Source organism: Cannabis sativa, chromosome X (genome assembly GCF_029168945.1).
Source record: "Cannabis sativa cultivar Pink pepper isolate KNU-18-1 chromosome X, ASM2916894v1, whole genome shotgun sequence".
Taxonomy (NCBI): Eukaryota; Viridiplantae; Streptophyta; class Magnoliopsida; order Rosales; family Cannabaceae; genus Cannabis; species Cannabis sativa.
In genome coordinates this window covers 57,125,275-57,151,534 of record NC_083610.1, presented here as the reverse complement: position 1 = coordinate 57,151,534, position 26,260 = coordinate 57,125,275, and the positions used below count along the sequence as shown (strand labels likewise).

At 32.8% G+C, this 26,260-nt stretch overlaps 2 protein-coding genes across 2 annotated transcripts; both read left to right on the top strand.

The window, feature by feature from the left end:
* The first annotated feature begins 13,916 nt into the window (after positions 1–13,916).
* Positions 13,917–15,453, top strand: LOC133032289 (uncharacterized). Its single transcript, XM_061106180.1, has 2 exons — positions 13,917–14,483; positions 14,978–15,453. Exons 1-2 carry the CDS (start codon positions 14,396–14,398, stop codon positions 15,451–15,453), a joined length of 564 nt encoding a protein of 187 aa, XP_060962163.1. The 5' UTR covers positions 13,917–14,395.
* Positions 15,454–15,543: 90 nt separating this feature from the next.
* Positions 15,544–17,490, top strand: LOC133032288 (uncharacterized). Its single transcript, XM_061106179.1, has one exon. It carries the CDS (start codon positions 15,544–15,546, stop codon positions 17,488–17,490), a length of 1,947 nt encoding a protein of 648 aa, XP_060962162.1.
* Positions 17,491–26,260: the final 8,770 nt, after the last annotated feature.

Sequence of the window (26,260 nt, the reverse complement as noted above, 5' to 3'; positions counted from 1 at the left end):
ACTACTAGGGTTACTTCCTGAATAACCAAAGAGTAGTTGCCAAAAGTATAGAATCCAGTATCCCAAGAGAGTATACATATAGAGAGGAATTTCACATTATCAAGGATTTTGTGATTAAGGAAGAGTAATGGTGGAGAATAGGTTGTGTTTAATTCAACCTATCAGATCCTATTACGAGGAGTTTACTACTATTACACTTGATTGGTATATCAAGGTGTTAATGATTATTTGAAATGCACTTTTTGTTTTATATTAGTGCAAGTGGGAGTTTGTTGGGTTTTATGCCCTAAATAAAACTCATTTCATATAATCAGATTTACTTATTAATAAAGATCAGAAATAACATTTTATGTTGCATGGCTCACATGATTTATTTCATGATTATATGTATATAATGTATGAATTCCTTTTAAGTCCAGAACATATGTGTTTGTTATAGATTATAGTGTTGTCAGCACAGTGGAATATAATCTTTATTATATGTTCAAAAGTTTATTTCCTGATTTGTCAGAACACTGGATTTAGACTGACATGGTATAATCAACGATAGGTATTCTTACACCTTGGAAAAGTGTTATGTCCTTTCTAGGACATTGGCAAAGTTTACCAGTATCGGATGTATGGAGTATACATCGGAAGGGACCGATATTGAACTTTGATTAGATATATTAAAATTTACCGTAATATCTATTCAATTCAATATCACCTGTTGATCCTAGATCAAATGATCTTAATCCTGATATGGTTAGGTTCAATCTCAAGAGTGTTATTCGTGTTCTTTGATTTGTTAAGTTAAGCCTACTTTGGGGTCAGGGTGATACTTACATTTTGGGAACACGGTAGTACAATTGAGTGGGAGCGCTAACATAAATATGGAATCTATAGCTTCTATTTGGCAAATAGAAGTAAAGGATGATTTCCTTCGAGCTTAACCAAACGAAGATAAATGGTGGAGATCTCATTTCACTTAGTTGAAATATCATTTATACAGGGTTAAGTGTTTTAAGGATAAAATACATTGAAGGTGTAGCGGTAACAGTAGTGCCTTTTCAATGTAGATCATCTATATAGAGGATCATTGATAACATTAGGGTTATAACAATGGATAACTAATGACGTGTCTATATCATGGAACATATAGAGCGTTCTATATGACTGAGAGTGCGATTCCAAGTTCTAAGTGTGGATTCAATGGGGAATTAATAAGTTAGGGAATTTACTTGGTAAATTCGGTTCGACTTATTGGAAGCTCGGTTATATAGACCCATGGTCCCCATACTAGTTGAGACCATACTGCTTATAAGACTCAGTTAATTGATTTTAATTAATCAATTATAATTCTAAAAGTTAGACTATGTCTACTTTACGAATTCTCACTAAGTAAGGATGAAATCGTAAAGAAAAGGGTTTCTAGGTTTAATTATTAATTAAGAGACTTTGTATGTCTAATTAATAATTATTTTAAATGACAATATTATTTAATAATCTATTTTAGTTATTAAATAATTAGTTTTGGCATTTAAATGATTAGAATTGGAAAAATAGCATTTTTGGAGAAATAGAAATAAAATTGAGGAAACTGCAAAATCCAAGTGAGGCCCATATCATCCTATGGCCGACCACTTCTTTGTGATTTTTCCAATTATTATTTTCAATTTTAATTGCCATGTAATTGCTAATCAAAGCCTAGCAAAAATAAGAAAGTGGTGGATCACACTAAATAAGGCAGTTAATCAATTACACAGTAATTAAGGAAACTGTTTTATTTGAAAAGTTGTGCTCTCCATTTTCCCTATATAAAGCAACCCTTGTTCTCTTCTCTTGCATGTCTTTGTATGCTTCATAAGCCACGAAATTGAGAGAGAAAAATAGAGAGAAATTTCAAAATCCTTGTGAGATGAGTAGTGCCCACACACATCAAGTGGTACCTCAATCATAGTATGTAAGACTATGGAATTTCTGCATCAAAGAAGGAGAAAAGAAGATCCAGGTTCAGATCTTGGTGATGCTCTGCTACAGAAAGGAATCAAGGGCTAGAGATCTGAACGGAAGGAGTCATATTATTCCGCTGCACCCACTATAAGGTTTTCTAACTTTATATGTGTTTATTTTCATTGTTTTAGAATTCATATTAGGTTGTTAATCCAACATACTTGTTAGTAAATCTAGATCCTGGTAAAATAATTTCCAACAACTGGCACCAGAGCCATGGTAATGATTTACTTTCATGTAATATGAATTAAAACGATGATTTATATGTTCTGTGTTGATTTGGATGGCTTCATGTTGGTTTATGTGTTGTTTGATGAATGTTGATGTTGTACAGTTTCGTTTTCCATGAAAAATAATTTTTCGATTTTTGAAAATATTTTATTTGGATTCCTTGTGAAAAATTAAGCAATTTTGTTTTTTTACGGAACTCGATTCCGATAAAAATTGAGAAAGATATGAATTTTGGAAGATTGGAAATCATGGCTGCTGCATGCAGCCTATCCTGGCAGCCCCTACAAATTGCGAATTTTGTAGGTTTTTCCCCAAAAATCCAATTTTTTCATGGGATTGTTTCCCAAAATTCATTTTTCCATTTTTTAAATATTTCTAAATTGAAATGTTTCCAATTTGAAATATTTTCAATTTGGAATTTTTCAAATTTTAAATATTTCTATTTTGGAATGTTTCCAATTTTAAATATTTCCTATTATGGTCAGATTTAAAATTTTGTTAACTTCTTTAATATTTATTTGTTATTTAATTATAAGATTAGATATTTCGATATTTAATATATTTTAAATTTAAAGATAACTTTGTCTATATTATATTAAAATTATCTTATATGACAAATTAAATAATTAATAAATTTGAAATTAACATAGATACTTTTATAGATATACTTACCATAATGTTTTCAAATTCAAAAATTTGTTATTTTGTTAAATATTTAATTATTTATAAATTATAAGTTTAAAAATGATATTTTTTCTATACATATCATTTTTTTTTCTTATTAGAAATTTATAAATTATATCTTAAATATTTAAATAACATAGATATTTTTGTAGAGATTTGAATATTGCTTAATTTGAGATATTTTGACATATAATTATGGTAATTATTATTCATTTATTATTTTATTTCTAAAATAATAATTATCTAACCAAATCTATTTTAAAATTTGTTTATTTTATTAAATTATAAGATCTGAAAGTGATATTGGAGATTCTTTCCTTTCAAATCATTGATCTTATTAGATATTTAATTTGATTCAAATAAACCTAGATATTTTAAAATTAGTTTCCTTTATTTGGTTAGTTTAAGAATAATAATTTAATTATAGTAATATCTTAATTCACATATGTTACATGGACAATGTTTGTTTATTTATATTGTTTATTCAAAACTTTTTAACAAACATATTATTTATCTGATCTAAATTGCTATGATTAACTTGTTGACAGATCCTATGATCTGATTTTAATCATAGTTCAATTGACGATAGATCTTATAAATAATTTGTAACAGGTAAATTTTGTACTTCTTTCATCTGTGTAAACCTAGTAACATGATAGGGCCCATCCAAATCATTTGACCTGTGTGAGCCTATAAGTTTGCTTTTGGGCTTAGATGCATATAGGAAGCCCATTTAAGTTTTTACTAAGGTGGCGTTTGGTAACATTTTTTTAATCAGTTTTTTGTTTTTAAAAGTGGAAAAGTGAAAATATTTTTCAAAAACATGTTCTATAAAATTGTTTTTACTTTTCAATTTTATAATTAGAAATCAAAATTTTAAAAACAAAAAAAAACACTTTCAATATTTTTTTAAACAGTTTTTTTTCTTAATCAATCTTTTGGATTACAACCAGACCCGGACCCAAATTCCCTCCTCACGGCCTTGGCGCTGAACCCGGCTTCTAACCCGAACCCGAATTCAACCCCGGATCTTGACCGGACTTAAACAAAATCAAAAAATGAAAATGAAAATGAACTTTACAGAACACACTTTTATTTTCTGTTTTTAAAATTGAAAAACAAAAGTGGTTACAGAACGCATTTTTGTTTTTCAAAAGCAAAATTTTTAAAAACAAAAATTTTACTTTCATTTTGTGATTAAAAAATTAGAAAACAAAAGTATTACCAAACGGCACCTAAGTAAATGGACTAGGTTGCTAAAATAAATTTTGACATAAGGAAATTTATTTAGGTCCAATTAGATTTGGGCTTATTCAATGAATAACAATTGTTTATTTAAAAGGTTAAATTCCTCTCTTTTGGGCCTTGTGTGAGAGTTGGGGGCCATAGAAGTGGGTACGACATACTGAACCCAGCTCCCCCTCACATGAACTACCCCAATTGTGAAGACCCATTTGCCTTATTTAAATAATTGTATTAGGTTAATTATATTAGTCTAACATAATTAAAATTGAATTAGCAACATAATTAACTTTTAAAATATATGAAATTTATTTTTCATGTAATATTTTAAAGTTAATTTTAGAAAAACACTTAGTCAATGATATATTCTAGATAGTTATTTCTAGTACTAGTTATTATTTCTAATATTAAATAGGAAAATATCATTGATTGTGAAATTAATTGCTTATTAATTAATTTTGGTACAATCTAAGTTTTGTATATTTTCCTAGTATTAAACTAGAATTAATAATTAAGTTTCCTCTATACTTAATTATTTATTTCTTGAATTTAATACATTTAATTAAATTGAAGATTCAATATCTAAGTTGATTTTCATCATGATACTTAAATATTGTTATTTTCAGGTTATTTAATTAAAGTTAAAAATTATCTTAAGTTTGGAATCTTATTTCAGAATAACTTAAAGCTTAATAATTTTCAAAATATATTTTATTTTTATTTTATTAATCATTTCTCAAAATTTCGAAATTACATTTCTTTAATGCAGAAATTTCGAATTTTATTTGAAAAATAGATTAAAGTTGAAAATTATTTATTTAATTTTGGACCAACTTAAATCATTGATTTTTTCATTTAATGGTTAATTAAAATAAATGAACTAAAATATATAATAATTAGAAATTGAATTAATTAGTCTATGAAAAGTCTAGATAGTTATTATCTGTTTTGCTTGAAGTATTTTTCTAGTGTGTTTAATTAAATAGAAAATTAATATTTAAGTTGATTTTTTAATCATGATACTTAAATATTTGAATTTTTTCTTAGATATTTAATTAAATAGGGAAATTATATTTTTTGTTGAAAATTAATTTTATCAATTTTGGGCCAACATAAAATTAGAGTAATTTTCCAGGATTTATTTTATTTTATTTTAAAGCATTTTCGAAATGCAATATATATTTATGGAAAAATTAAATTTGAGTTGTAAATTAATTTAAATTAATTTTGAAACAACTTGAATTGAATAATTTTCTAAATATTTATGTAAATTATTACTAAGATGGAAATAATTCATATTATTTTCATATCCATCTAAGTATAATTTATAAATATTACATTAAAATTTATATTTAGAATATTTTATTCTAAATTGGAAATTTTAATTAAATAAATATATATTTAAAATAAATTGATTAAAATAAATATTAGAAGAAAATACAACCCTTCATTAAAATAATGAGCTTTATTATAAGGATATTCGATCTCCATTGTTTGTTTTACATAGCTATTGTTTTAGTGAGTAATCCTCCCTAATGGAGGAACGTTCATTACCAAGTTAGCACCGTTTAATCTCGAAAGATAAGTAATCTTGTAAGTTTTTTATATAGTTTATGACCACCCTAATGGTGGCGACTGTATAGGACTTGCAAGAATATGAAACAATGGTGGAAGCTCATAAGATAGAATAGGCATTCACAAGACATCCTACAGTCCTATGACTTGCTAGGCACACAGGTAGGCACTAACAGCTCTGCCCAAACCTCTAGTGGCAAGAATGTTGGAATATATTTTACCAGGATCTAGATTTACTAACAAGTATGTTGATTAACATCCTAAATATGAATTTCTAAAACAATTGAATCTAAACACATACAAAGTTAAGAAACCTTACATTGATTACAGCGGAATATAATAACTCCTCCCACTCAGATCTTGAACCCTTGTTCCTTTCTATCGCAAAGTATTATCAAGATTTGAGCCTGATTCTCCTTCAGGTTGTTGTATTTTTCAAAGTCCTACACACTATCATTGAGTACTAGACTTGCTATGGGTGGGCATGCACTCACGCACTATAGGCTTGAAATTATTGAAGAACAATGAAGGAGATTCGAAATAGAAGAAGGAAGAAGGAGGTCTCAAAACTCTCTAGTTGTCTGACAGAATGTAAACTAGGTTATAAGCATTGGCTTATGTTATTAGATAATGAGACCCTCCTATTCCTTTTATACTATTTCACTTAGGGTTAGGATTAAATTATATAGAATAAAAATAAATGATAAAACAATAGATTAAAATAGGATTAAGTGGCTGGCCACATAGGTGGACCCCACTAATTATATTTTTGCTATTTTTTCAACCATTTATCTATTATTTCACAAAAGCCATATTTTCTAATTTTAATCCTATAAATGCCAAAACTATTTATTTAATGATTACAATTAATTATAAAATAAAATTATCTTTTATATTATTTACTTAATAAACAAACCCTAAACCTCTTTTCTTCACTATTAAGCCATTGCACCACTATAGATTTGGAATTGTACTCTTAATTTTATAGAGCGCTCTATACGTTCCACGATATAGATACGCTATGAAATTATCAATTATTATAATCCTAATAATCAATGATCCTCTATAGATGATCTACATCGAGTAGCGATAAATTTACCGTTACGCACTTCAATGTATTTTATCCTTAAAACACTTAGCTACCTATAAATGATATTTCATTAAACTAATATATTTACTGAAACGAGTACTCAACCATTTATCTCTATTAAGCGAAGCTCGAAAGAAATTATCATTTTACTTCTATGTCCAGATAGAAGCTATAGATTCTGTATCTATGATTAGTGCTACCACTTAATTAGACTACCATGTCCTTGTTAAGATATTTATTTTACCAGGATCTTAGATCTACTCACAAGTATGTTGTTTAACACCCTAAATATGAACTTTCTAAAACGATAATTAAACAGATATAAAGTTAAGAAAACCTTACATTGGTTGCAGCGGAATAATGTCTCCTTCCACTCAGATCTCTAACCCTTGTATCCTTTCTGTCGCAGAGTATTATCAAGATCTGAGCCCGAATGTCCTTCTCTTTGTGTGTGATCCTTCACAGTCTTCCAATCTATGATTGAGGTATCACTTGCTGTGTGTGGGCACTACTCTATCACTAAGGGTTCGAAATTGTGAAGAGGAAAAGAGAGAGATATAGGTTCGGCTATAGAGAGAGAAGTGGAAGGCTCAGTTTTTCTGAAAAAAGCAATTTCTGACAGAAGGCTTGAAAAACTTGTTATTTGACTGAGCCATCACTTTCTATTTAAAGGCAACTACTAGGTTTAGGTTAGTAATTATTTGACATTAAAATAATGAAAATATTAATTAGAAAAAGTTCACTAAGTGGCCGGCCACAGGTGTTATTGGGCCTCACTTGGATTTTGCAGTTTTCACAATTTTTATTTCTATTTTCTCAAAAATGCCAATTTTCCAATTCTAACCATTTAAATGCCAAAACTAATTATTTAATAACTAAAATAGATTATTAAATAATATTGTCATTTAATTTAATTATTAATTAGACATATAGAGTCTCTTAATTAATAAATAAACCTAGAATCTCTTTTCTTTACAATTTCACCCATGCTTAGTGAAAATTCACAAATTAGACATATTCTAACTTTAGAATTATAATTGATTAAATACAAATCAATTATTGAGTCTTACAAGCAGTATAGTCTCAACTAGAATGGGGACCATGGATCTATATGCTGAGCTTCCAATACGTGAACCGAATTTACTAAGTAAATCCCTACTTATTAATTCCTCGTTGAATCCACTCTTAGAACTTAGAATTGCACTCTCAGACTTATATAGAGCATATTATATGTTTCACGATATAGATATGCTATCTCATTTAACCATTGTTATAATCTTATTGTGATCAAAGATCCTCTATATAGATGATTTACATCGAGATGAGATAATTTTACCGTTTTCACCCCTCAATGTATTTGGCCCTTTAAAACACTTAGCTACCTGTAAATGATGTTTTAGTGATCTAAGAAATAGTCACTTAAACAAGAGCTCATCCATTTACTTCTATTTAGCTAAGCTCGAAGGGAATCATCACTTGACTTCTATACACATGTAGAAGCTATAGATTCCATATTTATGTTGAGCACTCCCACTCAATCATACTATCATGTTCCCAAAATATACGTATCACCCTGACCCAAAAGTAGGCTTAACTAATAAATCAAAGAACATGAATAGCACTCCTGAGTTGAGCCTAAGCATATCAGGATTTAGATTCTTTTAATCTTAAGATCAACTACTGATATTGACTTGGAAAGATACAACGGTAAGTTTATAATATCTTAACTAACTTCAATATCGGTCCAGTCCAATGTATACTACATACATTTGAAACTAGAATACTTTACCAATGTCCTGGAAAGAACATAACACTTACTCCAAGTGTAAGTACACATCATCGCTGATTATCACATTAGTGTAAATCCAAAACACTAATGAAACAGGGACTTAGTCTTTTGAATCATATAATCACAATCACATTCCACTGTGTTGACAATACTGTAATTATGAATAAATATATGATCTGGACTTAACAGATTTTGTGTATAAATATATTAAACATAAGCATGTAAAATTCATGCAAACATAAATCACTTTAAATTTCTTGTATTGATAACTAATCAGATTGTAGTGGGTTTTATTTAGGGCACAAAACCCAACAGTCCTTAATCTATATGTCATGAGAAGATCCATTGGTCGACTTTAACGGACAGATTGAGGAACATAAATAATACAACTGAACTAGAACCTAATCATCTCAGGATTGAGATCATTTGATCTAAGATCAACTAGGTGATATTCAATTAGGGTTTAGGGTTTTGGGTAAGTTTGTTATATCTTATGCATAGTCCATACATCCAACCCAAGGTTAGTTTAACCAATGCCCAGGAAAGGACGTAGCACTTATCGAAGGTGCAAGTAAACTACATTGTAGATTATCCTATCAGTTAAACCATGTGTACTAATAAATCATAGGAATACATTTAATCACACAATCTTGATTACTTTCCATTGTGTTGACAACACAATAAATAAGAATATCAATGTGAAAAGGATTTAGATGAATTTAACAATCAAACAAGTGATCACATGAACCAAATAACACATTAAATAAGTAATGAAACAAATCTATTTCTTTATTGATAAATGAATATAAAAGATTACATGGAAATAGAGTTTTATTTAGGGCATAAAACCCAACAAATCCCACTTACAATAACATAAAACAATCAGTACATTTCAATTAATCCTAGATTCAGTCTGTGCTTTTCAAATGCAGTTAAAGGCCAAATTTTGGTGAATGGATTAGCTAAGTTGTCTTCACCATTAACTTTCTCCACTAGTATGTCCCCTCTTGCCACATATTCTCTGATGATGTGGTATTTCCTCTCAATTTGTTTGGTTCTCTTATGGCTTCGAAGCTCTTTACTGTTAGTTATAGCACCAGTGTTGTCACAAAGTAAAACTAATGGGTTTTCCATTCCAGGAACAACAACAAGTTATGTGAAGAACCTTCTTAGCCAGACTAGTTCCTTAGCAGCCTCAGCGGCAGCTATGTATTTGACTTCCATAGTAGACTCTGATGTTGTGGTTTACTTAGCACTTCTCCAAACAAATTCTCCACCCCAAGAGTAAATACCATCCCAAATGTAGACTTCCTGTCATCAAGACAAGACTGGAAATATGAGTTAGTATAGCCTACAAGATTTAAAGCACCACCCTTGTAGACTAACACATAATGCCTTGTATGTTACAAATATTTCATAATATGCTTAACTACAGTCCAATGTTCCTCTCCTAGGTTTGTCTGATACTTGCTCACAATTCTTACTACATAGAAAATGTCTGGTCTAGTGAATAATATAGCCTACATTAGACTTCCAACTGCTGAAGCCTAAAGAACCTTTCTCATATCTTCTATCTCTTGGGGATCAGTGGGACACTGCTCCTTAGATAGACGGATGCTAGGCCTGGAAGGCATAATTTCCCCTCTGGTGTTAGTCATTGAGAATCGCTCTAGCAGCTTATCATTGTGAGCTACTTGCGAGAAAGCAAGTGATTTGTTCTTCCATTTTGTAATGATTTGAATACCAAGAACATAACCAGCTTCTCCCAAATCTTTCATTTTGAATCGAGTGTTAAGCCATTCCTTAATGTCAGTCATTTTCTTAATATTGTTACCAATAATCAAAATGTCATCAACATAAAGGACTAGAAATACTACCACTTGATTATCTGTAAACACAAGGTACATCTTCATTTTGGTGAAAGTCGTAGGCTTTGATCATTTCATCAAACCTTTTGTTCGAAGAGCGAGAAGCCTACTTAAGTCATAAATGAACCTATTAAGCTTGGAAACTTTCTCTTCTTGTCTTGGAAGCTTATAACCTTCTGGTTGCTCCATATAGATGGTTTCTTTAAGAATTCTGTTAAGGAAAGTTGTCTTAACATCCATGTGCCAAATTTCATAATCGAATGCGGTAGCTATGTAGAGAAGTACTTTGATGGATTTGAGCATGGGGACCGGACTAAAAGTACCCTCATAGTCCACACCTTCTCTTTGGGTATAACCCTTTGCGACGAGTCTAGCTTTAAAAGTTTTGACTTCTCCACCAGCACCTCTTTTCTTCTTGTAGACCCATTTGTTGGGTTTTATGCCCTAAATAAAACTCTTTACAATCTGATTAGTTATCAATATAAGAAATTTGAAGTGATTGATGTTTGCATGAATTCTACATGCTAATGGTTTAAATATGTTTATTACATTTACACACAGAATCAGTTAAATCCAGATCATATGTTTATTCACAATTACAGTATCGTCAACACAGTGGAATGTGATTGTGATCATATGAATCAAAAGACTTGGTCCCTGTTTCATCAGTGTTATTGGATTTACACTAATGTGATAATCAGCGATGATGTGTACTTACACTTGGAGTAAGTGTTATGTTCTTTCCAGGACATTAGTAAAGTATACTAGTTTCGAATGTATGGAGTATACATTGGACTGGACCGATATTGCAACTAAGTTAAGATATTACAAACTTACCGTTATACATATCTTTCCAAGTCAATATCAGTAGTTGATCTTAAGATTAAAAGAATCTAAATGTTGATATGCTTAGGCTCAACTCAGGAGTGCTATTCATGTTCTTTGATTTATTAGTTAAGCCTACTTTTAGGTCAGGGTGGTACGTATATTTTGGGAACATGATAGTATGATTGAGTGGGAGTGCTGAACATAAATATGGAATCTATAGCTTCTACTGGTGTATAGAAGTCAAGTGATGATTCCCTTCGAGCTTAGCCAATAGAAGTAAATGGATGAGCTCTTGTTTAACTGACTAATTATTAGATCACTAAACACCATTTACAGGTAGCTAAGTGTTTTAAGGGGCAAAATACATTGAGGGGTGAGAACGGTAAAGAAATCTCATCTCGATGTAGATCATCTATATAGAGGATCTTTAAATCACAATAAGATTATAACAATGGTTAAATGAGATAGCGTATTGATATCGTGGAACATACAATATGCTCTATATAAGTCTGAGACTACAATTCTAAGTTCTAAGAGTGGATTCAACGAAGAATTAATAAGTAGAAATTTACTTGCTAAATTTGGTTCACTTATTGGAAGCTCAGCATATAGATCCATGGTCCCCATTCTAGTTGAGAATATTCTGCTTGTAAGACTCATTAATTGATTCGTGATTGATCAATTATAATTCTAAAGTTAGACTATGTCTAATTTTATAAATTTTCACTAAGCAGGGGTGAAATTGTAAAGAAAAGAGTTTCTAGGTTTATTTATTTATTAATGGACTTTATATGTCTAATTAATAATTAAATTAAATGGAAATATTATTTAATAATCTATTTTAGTTATTAAATAATTAGTTTTGGCATTTAAAAGGTTAGAATTGGAAAATTGGCATTTTTGAGAAAATAGAGATAAAATTTGATAAAATTGCAAAATCAAGTGGGCCCACTATAACACCATTGCCGGCCACTTATTGATGGTTTTTCAAATTAATATTTTCATTATTTTAATGCCAAATAATTCCTAACCTAAACCTAGTAGTTGCCTATAAATAGAAAGTGATAGCTCAGTCACAACACATGCTTTCACATGCTTTCATTAGCTTTCTGACAGAAATTTTTCTCTTCAGAAAAACTGAGCCTTCCCCACTTTCTATACCTGGCCGAAATCCCTATTCTCTTTTCCCTTCATCAATTTCGAACCCAAGTGAGAGAGTAAGTGCCCACACACAGCAAGCAGTAACTCAATCATAGATTGGAAGACTGTGAATGATCAAACTTGAAGAAGAAGGACATTCGGCCTCATATCTTGATTATACTCTGCTACAGAAAGGATACAAGGGTTAGAGATCTGAGTGGAAGGAGACATTAATTCCGCTGCATCAATGTAAGGTTTTCTTAACTATATATGTGTTTAATTTATCGTTTTAGAAAGTTCATATTTAGGGTGTTTAAACAACGTACTTGTGAGTAGATCTAAGATCCTGGTGAAATAAATTTCCTAGAACTGGTATCAGAGACATGGTAATTGATTTACTTGCAAGAAATTTGGACTTTAAAACAATTGTTTGTTTGTTTTTGGATGGTATCATGTTGTATTGAGTGTTATATGATGATTGATTGGTGTTTGTAAATTTTTCGTGAAAAATAATTGCGATTCTGTTTCTGGAATTATTTTTATTGGATAGTATGGAAAAAATTAAGCAAGTTACTTTTTTACAGAACTCAATTTCGATTTAATTTGAATTAGCTATGATTTTTTGAAGATTCGGAAAAATCAGAGTTGTGCTGAAATTTTCCTGCGATCGCGAAAACTGTCCGCCCAGCTCACAATTTTTTCGTTTTTCTTCGTTTTTTCATGCCTTTTCATGGAATTAACTTCTGATTTTTTGTATAGTTTTGTATTTATAGATTTACTATTCCTAATTCAATTCTAATTATCATAATGAATTAATTTAATATTTTTTAAATTTAATTCATGATATTAGTGTAATTTGAATTTGAAATTAGTAAATATCTATCTTTTTGCTTAATTATTTATCTTATTTTTAAATTTGATTATATCTTATCTTATTTTTAAATTTAAGGTCAGATTTTAAATATTTTTAAATTAAATCTTTTTTAAATTATTTGACCTTATTTAAATTTAAAATAAGATAACTATAATCATGTAATTTTAAATAGATGTAAGACATTTTGCTAACTTTTAAATTTTGTTATTTTATTTATTTAAATTAAATTTAAAATTTTAAAAAGATATTTGATTTATCCTTTCTAATTTTATTTAATTTTTATTTATAAAATCACATTTAATTTTTAAAAGTAGTTAGCAAATTTTTGAAATGATATTTAGGTTGGTTGAAACCTAATTTTTCAAAAATTGTGGGTTTAATTTTAAATATTTATTTTTTAATAAATTCGAAATTTAAAATAATAATTTTTTTATTTATTTTCGAAAATAAATAATTTTTTTTTCGAAAATTAAATTATTTATTTTATTTTTTTCAAAATTAAATATTTTTTTTATTTAATTATTAATTTCGAAATGTATTTATTTAAAATTAAATAAATCCTACTTCCAACTATCTAGCTAACCTTGTTGCAGGAGTATGTGGTTCTAGCTTATGTGTAAGTTTTCAAAACCTATTATTACTTGATTGCAAATAGCCATGGTTACCTTTTGCTAGATCTAATGATCTGATGGCTCCCTTGGTCAAGTTAATAATTTGTAACAGGTAAATTTTACAAGGGAAATTTGACATTTTATGCTTAAAAGTTAGAAGTGGTGTTTAATTATACCACCCTCCTAAAAATTTTGTAACTATCCTAATCTTTAAGTGGTAACCCCAAAATACCCCTCTTCAAACCCAAAGGCAGCCTCCTCTTTCTCCCTCTTTCCCTCTTCACGCTCTCTCTCTCTCTCTCTCTCTCTCTCTCTCTCTCTCTCTCTCTCTCTCTCTCTCTCTCTCTCTCTCTCTCTCTCTCTCTCTCTCTCTCTCTCTCTCTCTCTCTCTCTCTCTTCACGCACTCTCTCTCTCTCTTTCACTTTCTCTCTGTTTCTCATTTGCTCTCTCTCTCTCCATCACTGCCGCCGATGGCCACCGTGAACTCTCCCTGTCCCGGCCGACTGCAACCTCCACCATTTTCACCCTCAACCTCCACCTCACTCAACAAAGCAATGGGTAAGTATTTTTCTTAGTAAATAGTGTAGTTTTTTGTTGAATTGCATGGATCTGAACGTTGTTAGTTGTAATATGTGACTTTTGTGTCCTTGAAATGGAGGTAGAGTTTGTGGCTAACAGTCTGTGTTTTTCTGGGTTTTTTTGTTTTTTGCGATTTTATGCGACATCATGCGATGTTTTGTGCGATGTCATGAGAAATCTGAGGTTAGGGATGACATGATTAATTTTGGCGACTTTGTACGATTATTGTACGATTTTATATGTGATAGTGATGTTTGGCGATTTGTGTGCGATATGTTGTGCGTCGTTATGCGATTTTGTTGATTTCCAGATATTGTGCGACTTTATGCGGTTTCTTTCCTTTGTTGTGCGATTATTGTGCTACATCATAACAGGTTTATTTTATGTTAGCTTAAGGCGATATTGTGCGATATTGTGTGCGATATAGTATGGTGATTTTTAAATGTAAGTTTGTTTGTGTTTCTTTGGGACAGATTCATCTGTATTTGTGCCTGTACTGTATGATGGCGTTTGGACTTTGGAGGGTTTCAACTGGGTATTTGATTCCTCAAAAAGTAAGACATTGATATTGGACATTGACTGTACACTGAAAAAGTTGCATGAAGTTTTGCATGAGGAGTTGGAGGTGGACCCCTTGGTGTATGAATTGAACTTAGAAGTTCTTTACATGTACATGAAAGGCACTAAGTTTCCACCTGAGGTTTTAGTGAAAGATAGTCAACTACGAGTGTTCTTGAGCATGAAGGCAAAAATGAGTGTGGACAACTTGTTGCCACTATTTGTGACTAAGGTGAAGAAGAATGTGAATTTGGAGCAGACTCCCCGAAATGTAACCCCTAGAAGTGTTGTTGGGACCTTTGTCCCAGAAACTGATCTGGGGGTTGGTTTGGACGAGCAAGTTGGCACTAATGTAGATGATGAGAGAGTGGGTATCGAATTTCGTCATTGAGATGAGTTCGATGCTCCCTTTTACAACAATGATCCTGTGGTTGATTTGGGTGTGGATGATGATGTGGCTGCTGATGTACCTCCCCTGAGGATGGAACTAACTCCAAGCAACCAAGTAGAGCGACAAAGAAGACCCCCCCGTAGTGAGAATCGCCAAACACCAGGAACTAGTAGCGATCGGCCGAGTCCTTCTGATAGTGCTCCTGTATCTGAATTTGAAGTTTCTACTAAATTCAAACCTCTTGTGTGGACAAGGGAAGACATAGAGGAAAATAATGTGTATACAACATCTCTTAGTGGTACGCCTTCAGGGGAGATATATCTTGGCAAGTTGTACAAAAACAAGGAAGAATTGAAGAATGTAGTGGGAAGGTATGCACTGAAAAATAATTTTGAGTGGATGGTAAGTAAGTCTGGCACTGATGTGTTTTACGTTACTTGTAAGGATGAAAATTGTAAATGGAGATTAAGGGGGAAGAAGAAGGCACTTTGTGACATGTTTGAGGTTACTGTGTTTCACAACGATCACACATGTAACTTGGATTCTAGACATTCTGATCACCGGCAAGCAGCACCGTGGGTCATTGGTCACATTATTAAGAACAAGTACACATCAGATGGATCTAACTACAAGGCAAAAGACATACAGAGGGATATGTTTGATGAATATGGCATCAAGATGAGTTATGAGAAAGCTTGGAGATGTAGAGAGAAGGCAGTTATGTACAAGAGGGGTACTTCAGCAGAATCTTATACGAAATTATATGGTTACTTCTACATGCTGGAACAGAAGAATCCAGGCACTATTACTGACATTGTCAGCGAGGATAACCGGTTCAAGTACTGTTTCTGGTCACTCGATGCTTGTAGGAAGGGATTTAAGTTTTGTCGTCTTGTGATTAGTATCGACGGAACATTCTTGAAGACGAAGTATGGAGGAACACTGTTAGTTGCTGTTGCGTACGATGCAAACAACCAATTGTTTCCGGTAGCCTTTGCAATTGTTGACAGTGAGAATCATGACTCTTGGAAGTATTTCTTGCGGAAGTTGAAGGAAGCCATTGGTGAGGTTGAAAATCTTATGTTCATATCGGATAGGCATCAAAGCATTGAACATGCTGTTGATGTTGTTTTCCCAGAAGCATGCCACTGTGCATGCTTCAAGCATATTACTATGAATGTCAATCACAAGTTTAAGACTGATGTATGCAACAAGCAAATATGGCTTGCAGCTTACGCATGGAACAAGACGGAATGTGATAGGCATTTTGAGGTGCTGAAACATATGGGCCCTGCCATTGCTACATACGTCGAGCAAATAGGGTTTGAAAAGTGGGCTCGTCCTTATTGTCCAGGCGATCGGTACAACATAATGACAAGCAATGCTGCCGAAAGCTTCAACAAGGTGACAGAAGAATTCAGAAAATATCCAGTAACTATTTTGGTTGACTTCATCAGGTTCACACTTCAAAATTGGTTTGCTTCTCGTCTCGAAAAGGCTAGTAAGTGCGCTACTCCTTTGGCTACTACTTTTGAAAATGATTTAAAGGATCAACATAAAGATGGTATGTTCAGGAGTGTCCTTCGTAATGGTGCCCAATTGTTCAACGTTTGTACGAGTCCTCAAGGTGAGAGAGGTGGTGATGTGAACTTAGTGGAGAGAACATGCACTTGCGGACTTTTCCAAACGCTCAAAATCCCTTGTCCCCATGCATGTGCCGCAGCAGTTAGTCAGAATGTGAGCGTGTACACACTTTGCTCTCCATATTACACTAAAGAAACGTGGAAGAAGACCTACGATGCCACAATTAATATTGTTGGCGAGGAGGATGAGTGGGTACTACCGGAACATATCAAGAACATAAGAATCGGGGTACCAGTGGAGAAAAAACCAGTAGGTCGGCCTAGGAAGAGCAATGCAGGTAGAAGACCCACGAAGCGTCGACCGGCTAGTGGTCAGGTGGTAGTGGAACCTCGTCATTGTTCGCTATGTCACGGTTCAGGGCACAACAGAGCTACATGCAAAGCTCGAGTTTGAACCATTTCTCTAATATTTAAATGAATATGTGTTGTACTGGTGGTAGTTGGATATTGTGCAATTTTCTCCTAGATTAATACTTTTTTGGTTTGTTTACCGACTTTTAGGCGACATTATGCGATTACTGTGCGATTTTTAACTAACAGAAACTTGGTTTTTAGTTTGTTTTGTTCTGTAATTTCTGGCGATATGATGCGATTATTGTGTGATTTTGTGCGATGTTAATTGCACATGATCTTGTTTTTTAGTTTGCTTCTGTATTTTTTGGCGATATTGTGCGATTAGTGTGCGATGTTTGTGCGATGTCAAAATAATCGTGATTGTTTAGTTTGTTTGGTTCTGTGTTTTTTGGCGATATTATGCAATTAATGTGCGATGTTAATGCAATTCTTACAAAAATAATTTTTCAAGATGTCATGATTTGATAGGTATTTATCAAAAATTAAAAAAATAAAGAAATTGATACAAGCAACAATTTAAATAGCTTTAAATTTTTTTGTTATATATAATTTTAGTGAGATTATAATACAATTACAAAAGGGGAGTTTATGTGTATATGAATAACATTAGAAAACCCTACAAAAAACTACCATGTCAAGTTCTGGTAAAATAGGTCCACACACCACCTATGTCTAAAGGTGAGCATGTTATCATCGTGAACATGCTCCAACGACCGTTCCAGCATCAAGTGCTCAATGTGCTCCATGGCATACATTCCACAATTGCCACTAAAAAAACATACTAAATATTAGCAACAATTAAGTTAAGTAATTCATAATGGAGTGCAAATTTAAATTACTCAAATTATATAAAAAAAAAAAAGAGATTCACCTGCTATTCGTTTGTGGTGCAGCCTTAGATGTAACTCGTCTATAATGCAGGGGTAGGAGCTGACTGAGATCACCCAACTCCACCGGATGTACATAATTGTTGTATGGGAAATAACCGCTAGCTCGGATTAGATTCGCAAATAGCTCACTGTAAGGCTTCAAATATGACTCCATGCGTGCCTCAACGGTGCCACCGATATCAGAATCATATACAATGATCTCCCAGTTCTCGATATCCACCTCAACTGCCACCCAGTGGCGCTCTTTGGGAAGGTGCAACACAAAGTATATGTACTCCTGCTTCTCCCAACATGGCAAGTATCTGTGCGGTATCCCCTACACGTAATTCATAACGCCCTCATCCCATTTCATCTTGCTCTTGTCACCCTCATACATATTCCAAAACATGGAAAAGAACTGTGGAGCAGATGTGTCCAAAACTACACCTTTTCGAGTGTAGACTTCTGGGTACAGGGTCCCACTTCTTCTCAATAAGTGCGCCATGGCATCAATTTTCTGTATTCCAAAAGAAAACAGTAAGACAGAAATCGCATAAAAGTCGCACAAATATCGCATGAAATCGCACAAACCAATTACCAAAATTATTTCGAATGTCGCACAAACATCGCACAGTAATCGCACATAAGTCGCAAAAAATACACAAATCACTGAATAATAATCGCACACACATCGCATATAAATCGCATAAAAGTCGCATAACCAGATTAAACATTAAGTGCAAATATAGCATATAAATCGCATATAAGTCGCACAGAAAATGAAAAACACAATAAATTAATTCTGTTAAGAAATAACTTACAGCATCGTCGAGCCATTCGTTCAGCACCATCAATTTCACGAACCAAGATCTAGTGGCTTTGCCAGTGTGAACATCCCTAGGACGGCCATTGTCCCTAGCATAAGTAATCCACTTCTGGAAAAATTTTAACAGCCGGGGGTCCGCCGGTTTCAGTGTGTCTACTACCACGGGCCCATGTCTTTGTTTCTTCTTCCCAGCTGTGTAGTCATTCAAGAAAACTGGCTTCCGCTTCCGCCTAAGCCTACAGAACTCCACCCCATCTGGTGGCCCCTGCAACTCTTCCACATCCTGAGATTCTGTATCACCCAGTGAAATGACAATGGCGTTTGCAGGAGTAGAAGGAACGTCACATACGTCAGGTTGCCAATCTTCTGGGTAGACATCATCATCATCATCATATGTCGACGGTGATGGATGTACCGTCTGTAATGGCTCTGCCGTGTCGGATGGATGTGTGGGGTCTGATTGCTGTGCCGGCCGTGATGGTTGTGTTGGCTCCGAAGGCTGCTTCTGTAACAAACTTATCACCGTCGCAATTTGATCCATGATAAGATTCTTCATCTCTTTCTGACTTCTATTGAAGTCAGCCTTCATCTCAGTCTGGGCAGTGAGAATCGCAAGTTGTTGCGCTTCTACCTTCTCCAACCTCTTAGCCAACAAGAGGTAGTCGGAGTCATTGGGTGGAGCAGAGCTTGGGGGCACAGTGGGAGATGCTGGGGGCACAGTGGCAGATGTGGAGGCGTCTGCTGTTTCCTTGGGTGGGGATGGTGGAATAATTTTGGACCTTTTAACATATTCTGCCACCCGTTGGGCTTGGGTCTCGAATGCGGTCGAATCTTGCGCCCCAGCTTCTGTTTCTTCGACCTCATCTAACCCCATTTCCACTGTGGGGACCTCACCCTCACAATTGTTCTTCCAGTAGTCGACCTCCCAATTCCGAGGATACAAAATTTGAAGCACAACCATCTGAAAGAAAAGCCAAATAAACATTTAACATTCAAAATCGCACAGTGATCGCAAATAAATCGCATAAAATCGCAGACACACAAGTACCGATTATCGCACATAACTCGCACAAACTCGCATACATGTCGCCAAAAAAATCAGAATAGCAACAAGGTCAAATCGCACACATATCGCATAAACTCGCATAACATCGCATAAAATAACTGTTCTAACACTAACATAAAAAATCGCACAATAGTCGCCAAAACATCGCATAACATCGTATATGAAAACAGATTGACAAACAGAAACATGCAGAAATCGCATACATATCGCATTAAAATCGCTTAAAATCGTATAAAATCACAATTTCACAATTTAAATACCAAAAAAACAAAGAAACTAAGATTGACATACCCTTTTCTCAAATAGTGCAGCCACGTCAGGTTGCTTCACATCATGTCTCGTAACGGAATCGGGAGTACTCCAATTCAACATTCGAGGGAATCTAGTCCCTCTGCACTGCCCATACTTCTTCCCCAAATCTTGCATCACCTCGAAGGCCCAGTATTGCAGTGCCGGGGCATATCCATAGACATTGTACTTTGCCTCCGGTTGAGTAATTTTTTTCTCCGTCTTCCCTTTCTTCTTCATCTTATCTTTAGTAGAGACCTTATCAATGTAATTCTTCCTCAGGTCACTCATACTCTTAGTTGTGGATGACAATAACTTCTGATAAGAAAGGAGGCCCCACGGATACTCGAAAAAGTTTTCTACGTTTTCTACCAGCTTCAGCATATCCGTCCAAATATAAACACCCTCAGCCCTTGATAGAAGAACACCCTCAACAAATGCGCACAGTCCCAACTTGTACACATCGTCCGCCACATCGCAGGACTCAAAAGCTAGCCAAAGGGTTTTGAAAGTGACCCGTTTGGCATTATTGAGGTAGTCCCGCAGTATCCGATCAGACTCACACAGTGTACTGAAATCTTTTGTTGAGGGGCCACCGCTCATCTTCAGTCCGGTGATCAAACCAAACTCAGACCGCCTAAATCTGGCTTCAGTTTTACCCACGTAAAACCATACTTCATCATTTTTCACCTCAGTCACTTTCGTTTTCCTCAATAGCAGTTGATGCACAATCACCCCAGAGAATTTCAAATCACTGGCATTCCAAAAAACTCCAAAGGGAGTTTCCTTCACCCTCTCAGTCAAGTTGAAGGCTTCAAACTTAGCCTTTATTGAAGCAAAGTACCCATTTCCTCTGTACGTGATACGGCCTGGAAAATGCTCAGCCAAGGGTAGAATAAGTTCAGGAGCCATCTGCATTTACAAGATTAATTAGACTACATCGCATAAAAATCGCACCAACATCGCTAAAAATCGCATAAGCCATCAACTTAAATTAAAAAGCCACTGTCAACATAAATCGCACAAAAATCGCATAGTAATTGCATACAAATCGCCAAAAAACAGTGTAACAGTTGGAAATTTCTGATGTCAGTAAAATCGCACAATAAGTCGCATATAAATCGCATAATGTCGCTAAAAATGCAAAACCTAAACCACATTCTATAAGTCGCTCAAAATTGCACAACATCGCATAATATCGCTTAACATAGCCAACACAGACAGTCTACAACTTAATCGCACAAGATCGCACATAAATCGCACAAAGTCGCAAAAACACAAAAATACATGAACAGATCAATCAGCATGAAACCCATATTTTTCCTACAGTTTTCTTGCATAATTTATCACAAAAACACATACTAACTCAAAATTAACCACATATTCATCCACAAATTAAGCCACACTTTAAAGATAAATTAAAATAAAAATTTGAAAAAAATACCTCTTTAATCCGATTGGGTTCGTGGGATTCGAGTGGGTGTGGTTGGTCGCTGGGATCGATTTGGTCGAGAGGGTCGGTGTTCGTTGGGTCGAGAGGGTCGTCGTTCGTTCGTCAGTTCGTTGGGTCGTCGTTTGTTCGGAGCGGTGGGTTCGTTTGGTCGTCCGGAGTTCGGGGGAGTGGGTTCGTTGGGTCGTCGGAGGGGTGGGTTCGTTGGGTAGTCGGAGTCGTCGGAGGTTGGCGTCGATGGTCTGGTTCGAATGGAGGGGTGGGTGGGTTCGGGGTTTTGGGTTCGAATGGAAAGGGAAGGAAGAGAGAGAGAACGCTGATAGAGAGGAGGGGGGAAACTGAAAAGCTAGGGGTATTTTTGGAACCCAATTGAAAAATGAGCATATTTACACAATGTGTAATTTTTTTGTTCAAAATAACACCATGTGTTATTTTTTAGCATGAAAGATCAAATTTCCCTTTTACAATCTTCTTTCATGTGTGTATGACCTAGCAACATGATAGGACTCATCCAAAGTGTGTCTGTGTGAGCCTATATGTTTATTTTGTTTTAATATAGATGCATATAGGTTGTTGCTAAATAAAATGTCACACTATGATAGATTTTATTTAGGTCCATTTAGTTCTTGGACCTATTCAATTAATAACAGTTATTCATTTTAAGGTTAAATTCCTCTCTTTTGGGCCTTGTGTGAGAGTTGGGAGCCATAGAAGTGGGTACGACATACTGAATCCAGCACCCCCTCACATGAACTACCCCAATTGTGAAGGCCCATTTGCCTGATTTGAATAACTGTACTAGGTTAATTATATTAGTTTGACCTAATAAAATTGAATTAGCAACATAATTAACTTTTAAAATATATGAAAATTTATTTTCATTTTAATATTTTAAAGTTAATTTTAAGAAAAACACTTTTAGTTTTAGATATTATTTCTAGACAAACTATTTGTATTTTTCTTGTATTTAATTAAATATAGAATTTTAACTAACTAGATTCTTTTTGGAACTTATTTAATTAAATATTCCTATTTAAGTTATAAATTAGTTGTATCAACTGATTTTTCATATCTAACTTAAATTTGAATATTTGATTTAAATTAAATTGAGGAATCCTAGGCATTAGTTATTAAAGATTCTTAAGATATTTTTTTAAGTTAATATCTTTTCGAATATTAACTTAAAATGGAATATTTTAGATATTTTTTAGGTTAATATCTTTTCGAATATTAACTTAAAAAGATATCTTCAAATTAAGTGGTTACAACTTAATTTTTGATATTTAATTAAATCTAAATTTGAAATTATTTAAGTTTTAGATTTTTTCTATATAACTTAAATTAGATATTTTTCAAATTTTTTAAAAGATACTTAGTCAAAAAAGATATTTTCTAGATAGTAATTTCTAGACTACTTATTATTTCTAATATTTGAATAGGAAAATAATATACTTTGTGAAATTAATTATTTAAATAATGAATTTTGGTACAATTTTATTAAGTATATTTTTCCTAGTATTAAATAGAAATTAATAATTAAGCCTTTTCTACACTTAATTATTTATTTCTTGAATTTAATACATTTAATTAACTTGAAAATTTTAAATATCTAAGTTGATTTTCATCATGATACTTAAATATTTATTTATTTTTCATGACACTTAATTAAATAGAAAATTATTTTTAGGTTGAAATTTAATTTTTCAACTTAAATTTAAATAATTTTCAAAATATATATATTTTTTTTATTAATCAATTTCGAAAATTGTATTTTAATTTATGCAATATTTTCGAATTTATCTTGAAAAATAGATTGAGTTGTAAATTAATTATTTATTTTAATTAATTCTTGGGCCAACTTAAATCTGTGTTTTTTTTCATTTAATTGATTAATTTAAAATAAAAGAATTTAAAATATATATTATTAGAAATTGAATTAATTAGTCAAAAGAAAATCTAGATAGGTGATATTTTTGCTTGAAGTATTTCTTTTCTAATTTTTATTATTTTTCGAAATTTGTATATATTTTTTTTAATATATACGTAATTTTCGAATTCAATAAATATATTCTCAAAGGAAATTTTTAAGTTGCTAATTAATCTAATTTAATTCAACTTAAATTAATTTCCTTAATATTTATATTTAAGATTATTACTAAGATGGAAATAATTAATATTTCAATCACCATCTAAGTGTAATTTTATAAATATTATATTAAATTCTTATTTTTAAATTTCAATTCTAAATTTCGAATTTAATGAGAATTTATTTATTAGAATAATAAAGAAAATACATTTTAAAGAATGAGCTTTATTATTATTAAGATATTCGATCTCCATTGTGGGTTTTACACCGCGTTTGTTTTAGTGAGTAATCCTCCCTAATGGAGGAACGTTCATTAGCAATTTCGCACCGTTTAATCTCGAATGATAAGTAGTTTGTAAGTGTTTTGTATGGTATAGATCACCCTAATGGTGGCGACCATATTTGACTTGCAAATTGCGAAACAATGGTAGTAGCTCATAAGATAGAATAGCCTTGACTCTCGCCTAAACGGGACAACGCTGGATTCCAATCTTGATCGAATAAAAGGTTGCTAGAATGTTTAACATTTTAGATGAGCTGACAACTCTATTCAATGGATGGTAGCTTTGACTCTCGCCTAAACGGGACACTGATATCAGTTTGTTGAAAAACCTTGGAAATTATTTAGGATTGAATTTTTTAAGTATTTTCTCATATCATTCCTACTTGCTATGTTCTTATAATTTCTGAATTGATTTTGTGTTAAACCATTATTAATTTCTATTTGTTGATTTCTATTATTTTGTAGTATCCTTTATTATCAAAATGAATCCCATGTTATCACTGTTGACTGAAAATAAACTGAATGGATCTAACTTTAATAAGTGGAATGAGAACATTAATATTGCTCTCATAGGAGAAAGTGCCTTGTTTGTTTTAACTGAGCCGTCACCTGAAGTGCCTGGGGACAATGCTTCCAAAGCTGTGAAAGAAAAGTATGAGCGTTGGCAGAAAGCAAATGACAAAGCTCTATACTTTATGCTTTCTAGCATGGTCGACACCCTCAAAACTCGGTTTTCTAAAACTGAGAAGGCTGCTGAAGTTATGACGAAGTTAAATGAGCTATTCGGTAAGGCATCACTTCAGTCACGCTTTGACGCGACTAAGAAGTACATTAATGCACAGATGGAATCTCATCAAAACGTGCGTGACCATGTTCTCCTAATGTCAAGTTATTTCCAAGAAGCCCAGGATCATGGTGCTGAAATGGATAGTGCTACTCAAGTAAGTCTTATCTTGAATAGCCTAACTCCAGCATTTCTACCATACACTTCAAATTATGTCATGAATAAGAAGGATATTGACTTTCATGAATTAGTCAATGACCTTCAAACTTATGAAAATTTTATTGGAGGACCCAAGAAGAAAGGGAGCAAACCTCATAATCCTGGGAATGGTAATGGGACGATGAAACCTGAAGCAAATGTTGCCTTTGCTTCAAAGCCCAAATCGAACAAGAAGTGGAAGAACACCAAGAAGCGAACAAAAGCCGTGAAGAATAAAAAGGCTGTTCCTTCTGGTGATGCTACACTTAAAGGAAAATATTTCTACTGCAATGAGAAAGGTCATTGGAAACCCCAATGTCCTAAACTTCTTGCAAAGAAACAAGGCATTTCTAATTATAAACTTTAAGAGTTTAGTGAATTGTTATCCAATTGGATTTATGATTCTGGACTAACTTTGTTTATTTGTTTTCTTCTTCTTATAGGCCAAGCTACTTGAACGCAGATGAGTTGGATCAGAAAGCTGGACCAAAGGGTGAAATCGTCCAGATGAAGATGAAGCTCTTCAATTTTTTTTTGAATTAATTGTTTTAGTTTAAAGACAATTTGGATTTCAAATTTTAGTTAGGGATATTTATCCCTGTTTCTCTCATATTGTTGCAATACATTTTTTTTATTATTAATAAAGTTTCTTTTATTTTCGAAATCACCATTGCAATTTATGAGATTGAGCTTCATTTATTTTATCTTCATCAACTATTACCACATTATATTTATATGTTTGTATGTGTAAGTGTTTTTATTATTGATGTAAATTCTATAATATTTACAACTCTTCATAGAGTTATATCAAATAAACAATAGAAACTATTTCTATGTTTATTAATAATTGTTAATTCTAATACAATTATTAAGAATTTGTTTAATGAAAAGATCTTTTGATCTGATAGGGGTGGAGAAAAGTTAAGAAAACTATGCAGTTCAACGATCTTTTATATCTAA

Excerpts from the sequence above, each read along its gene's own strand:
- LOC133032289 (XM_061106180.1), top strand. The coding sequence starts at position 14,396 with ATGGCCACCGTGAACTCTCCCTGTCCCGGCCGACTGCAACCTCCACCA. Across the intron at positions 14,484-14,977 it reads CTCACTCAACAAAGCAATGG|ATTCATCTGTATTTGTGCCT; the intron begins GTAAGTATTTTT and ends TCTTTGGGACAG.
- LOC133032288 (XM_061106179.1), top strand. The coding sequence starts at position 15,544 with ATGGAACTAACTCCAAGCAACCAAGTAGAGCGACAAAGAAGACCCCCC.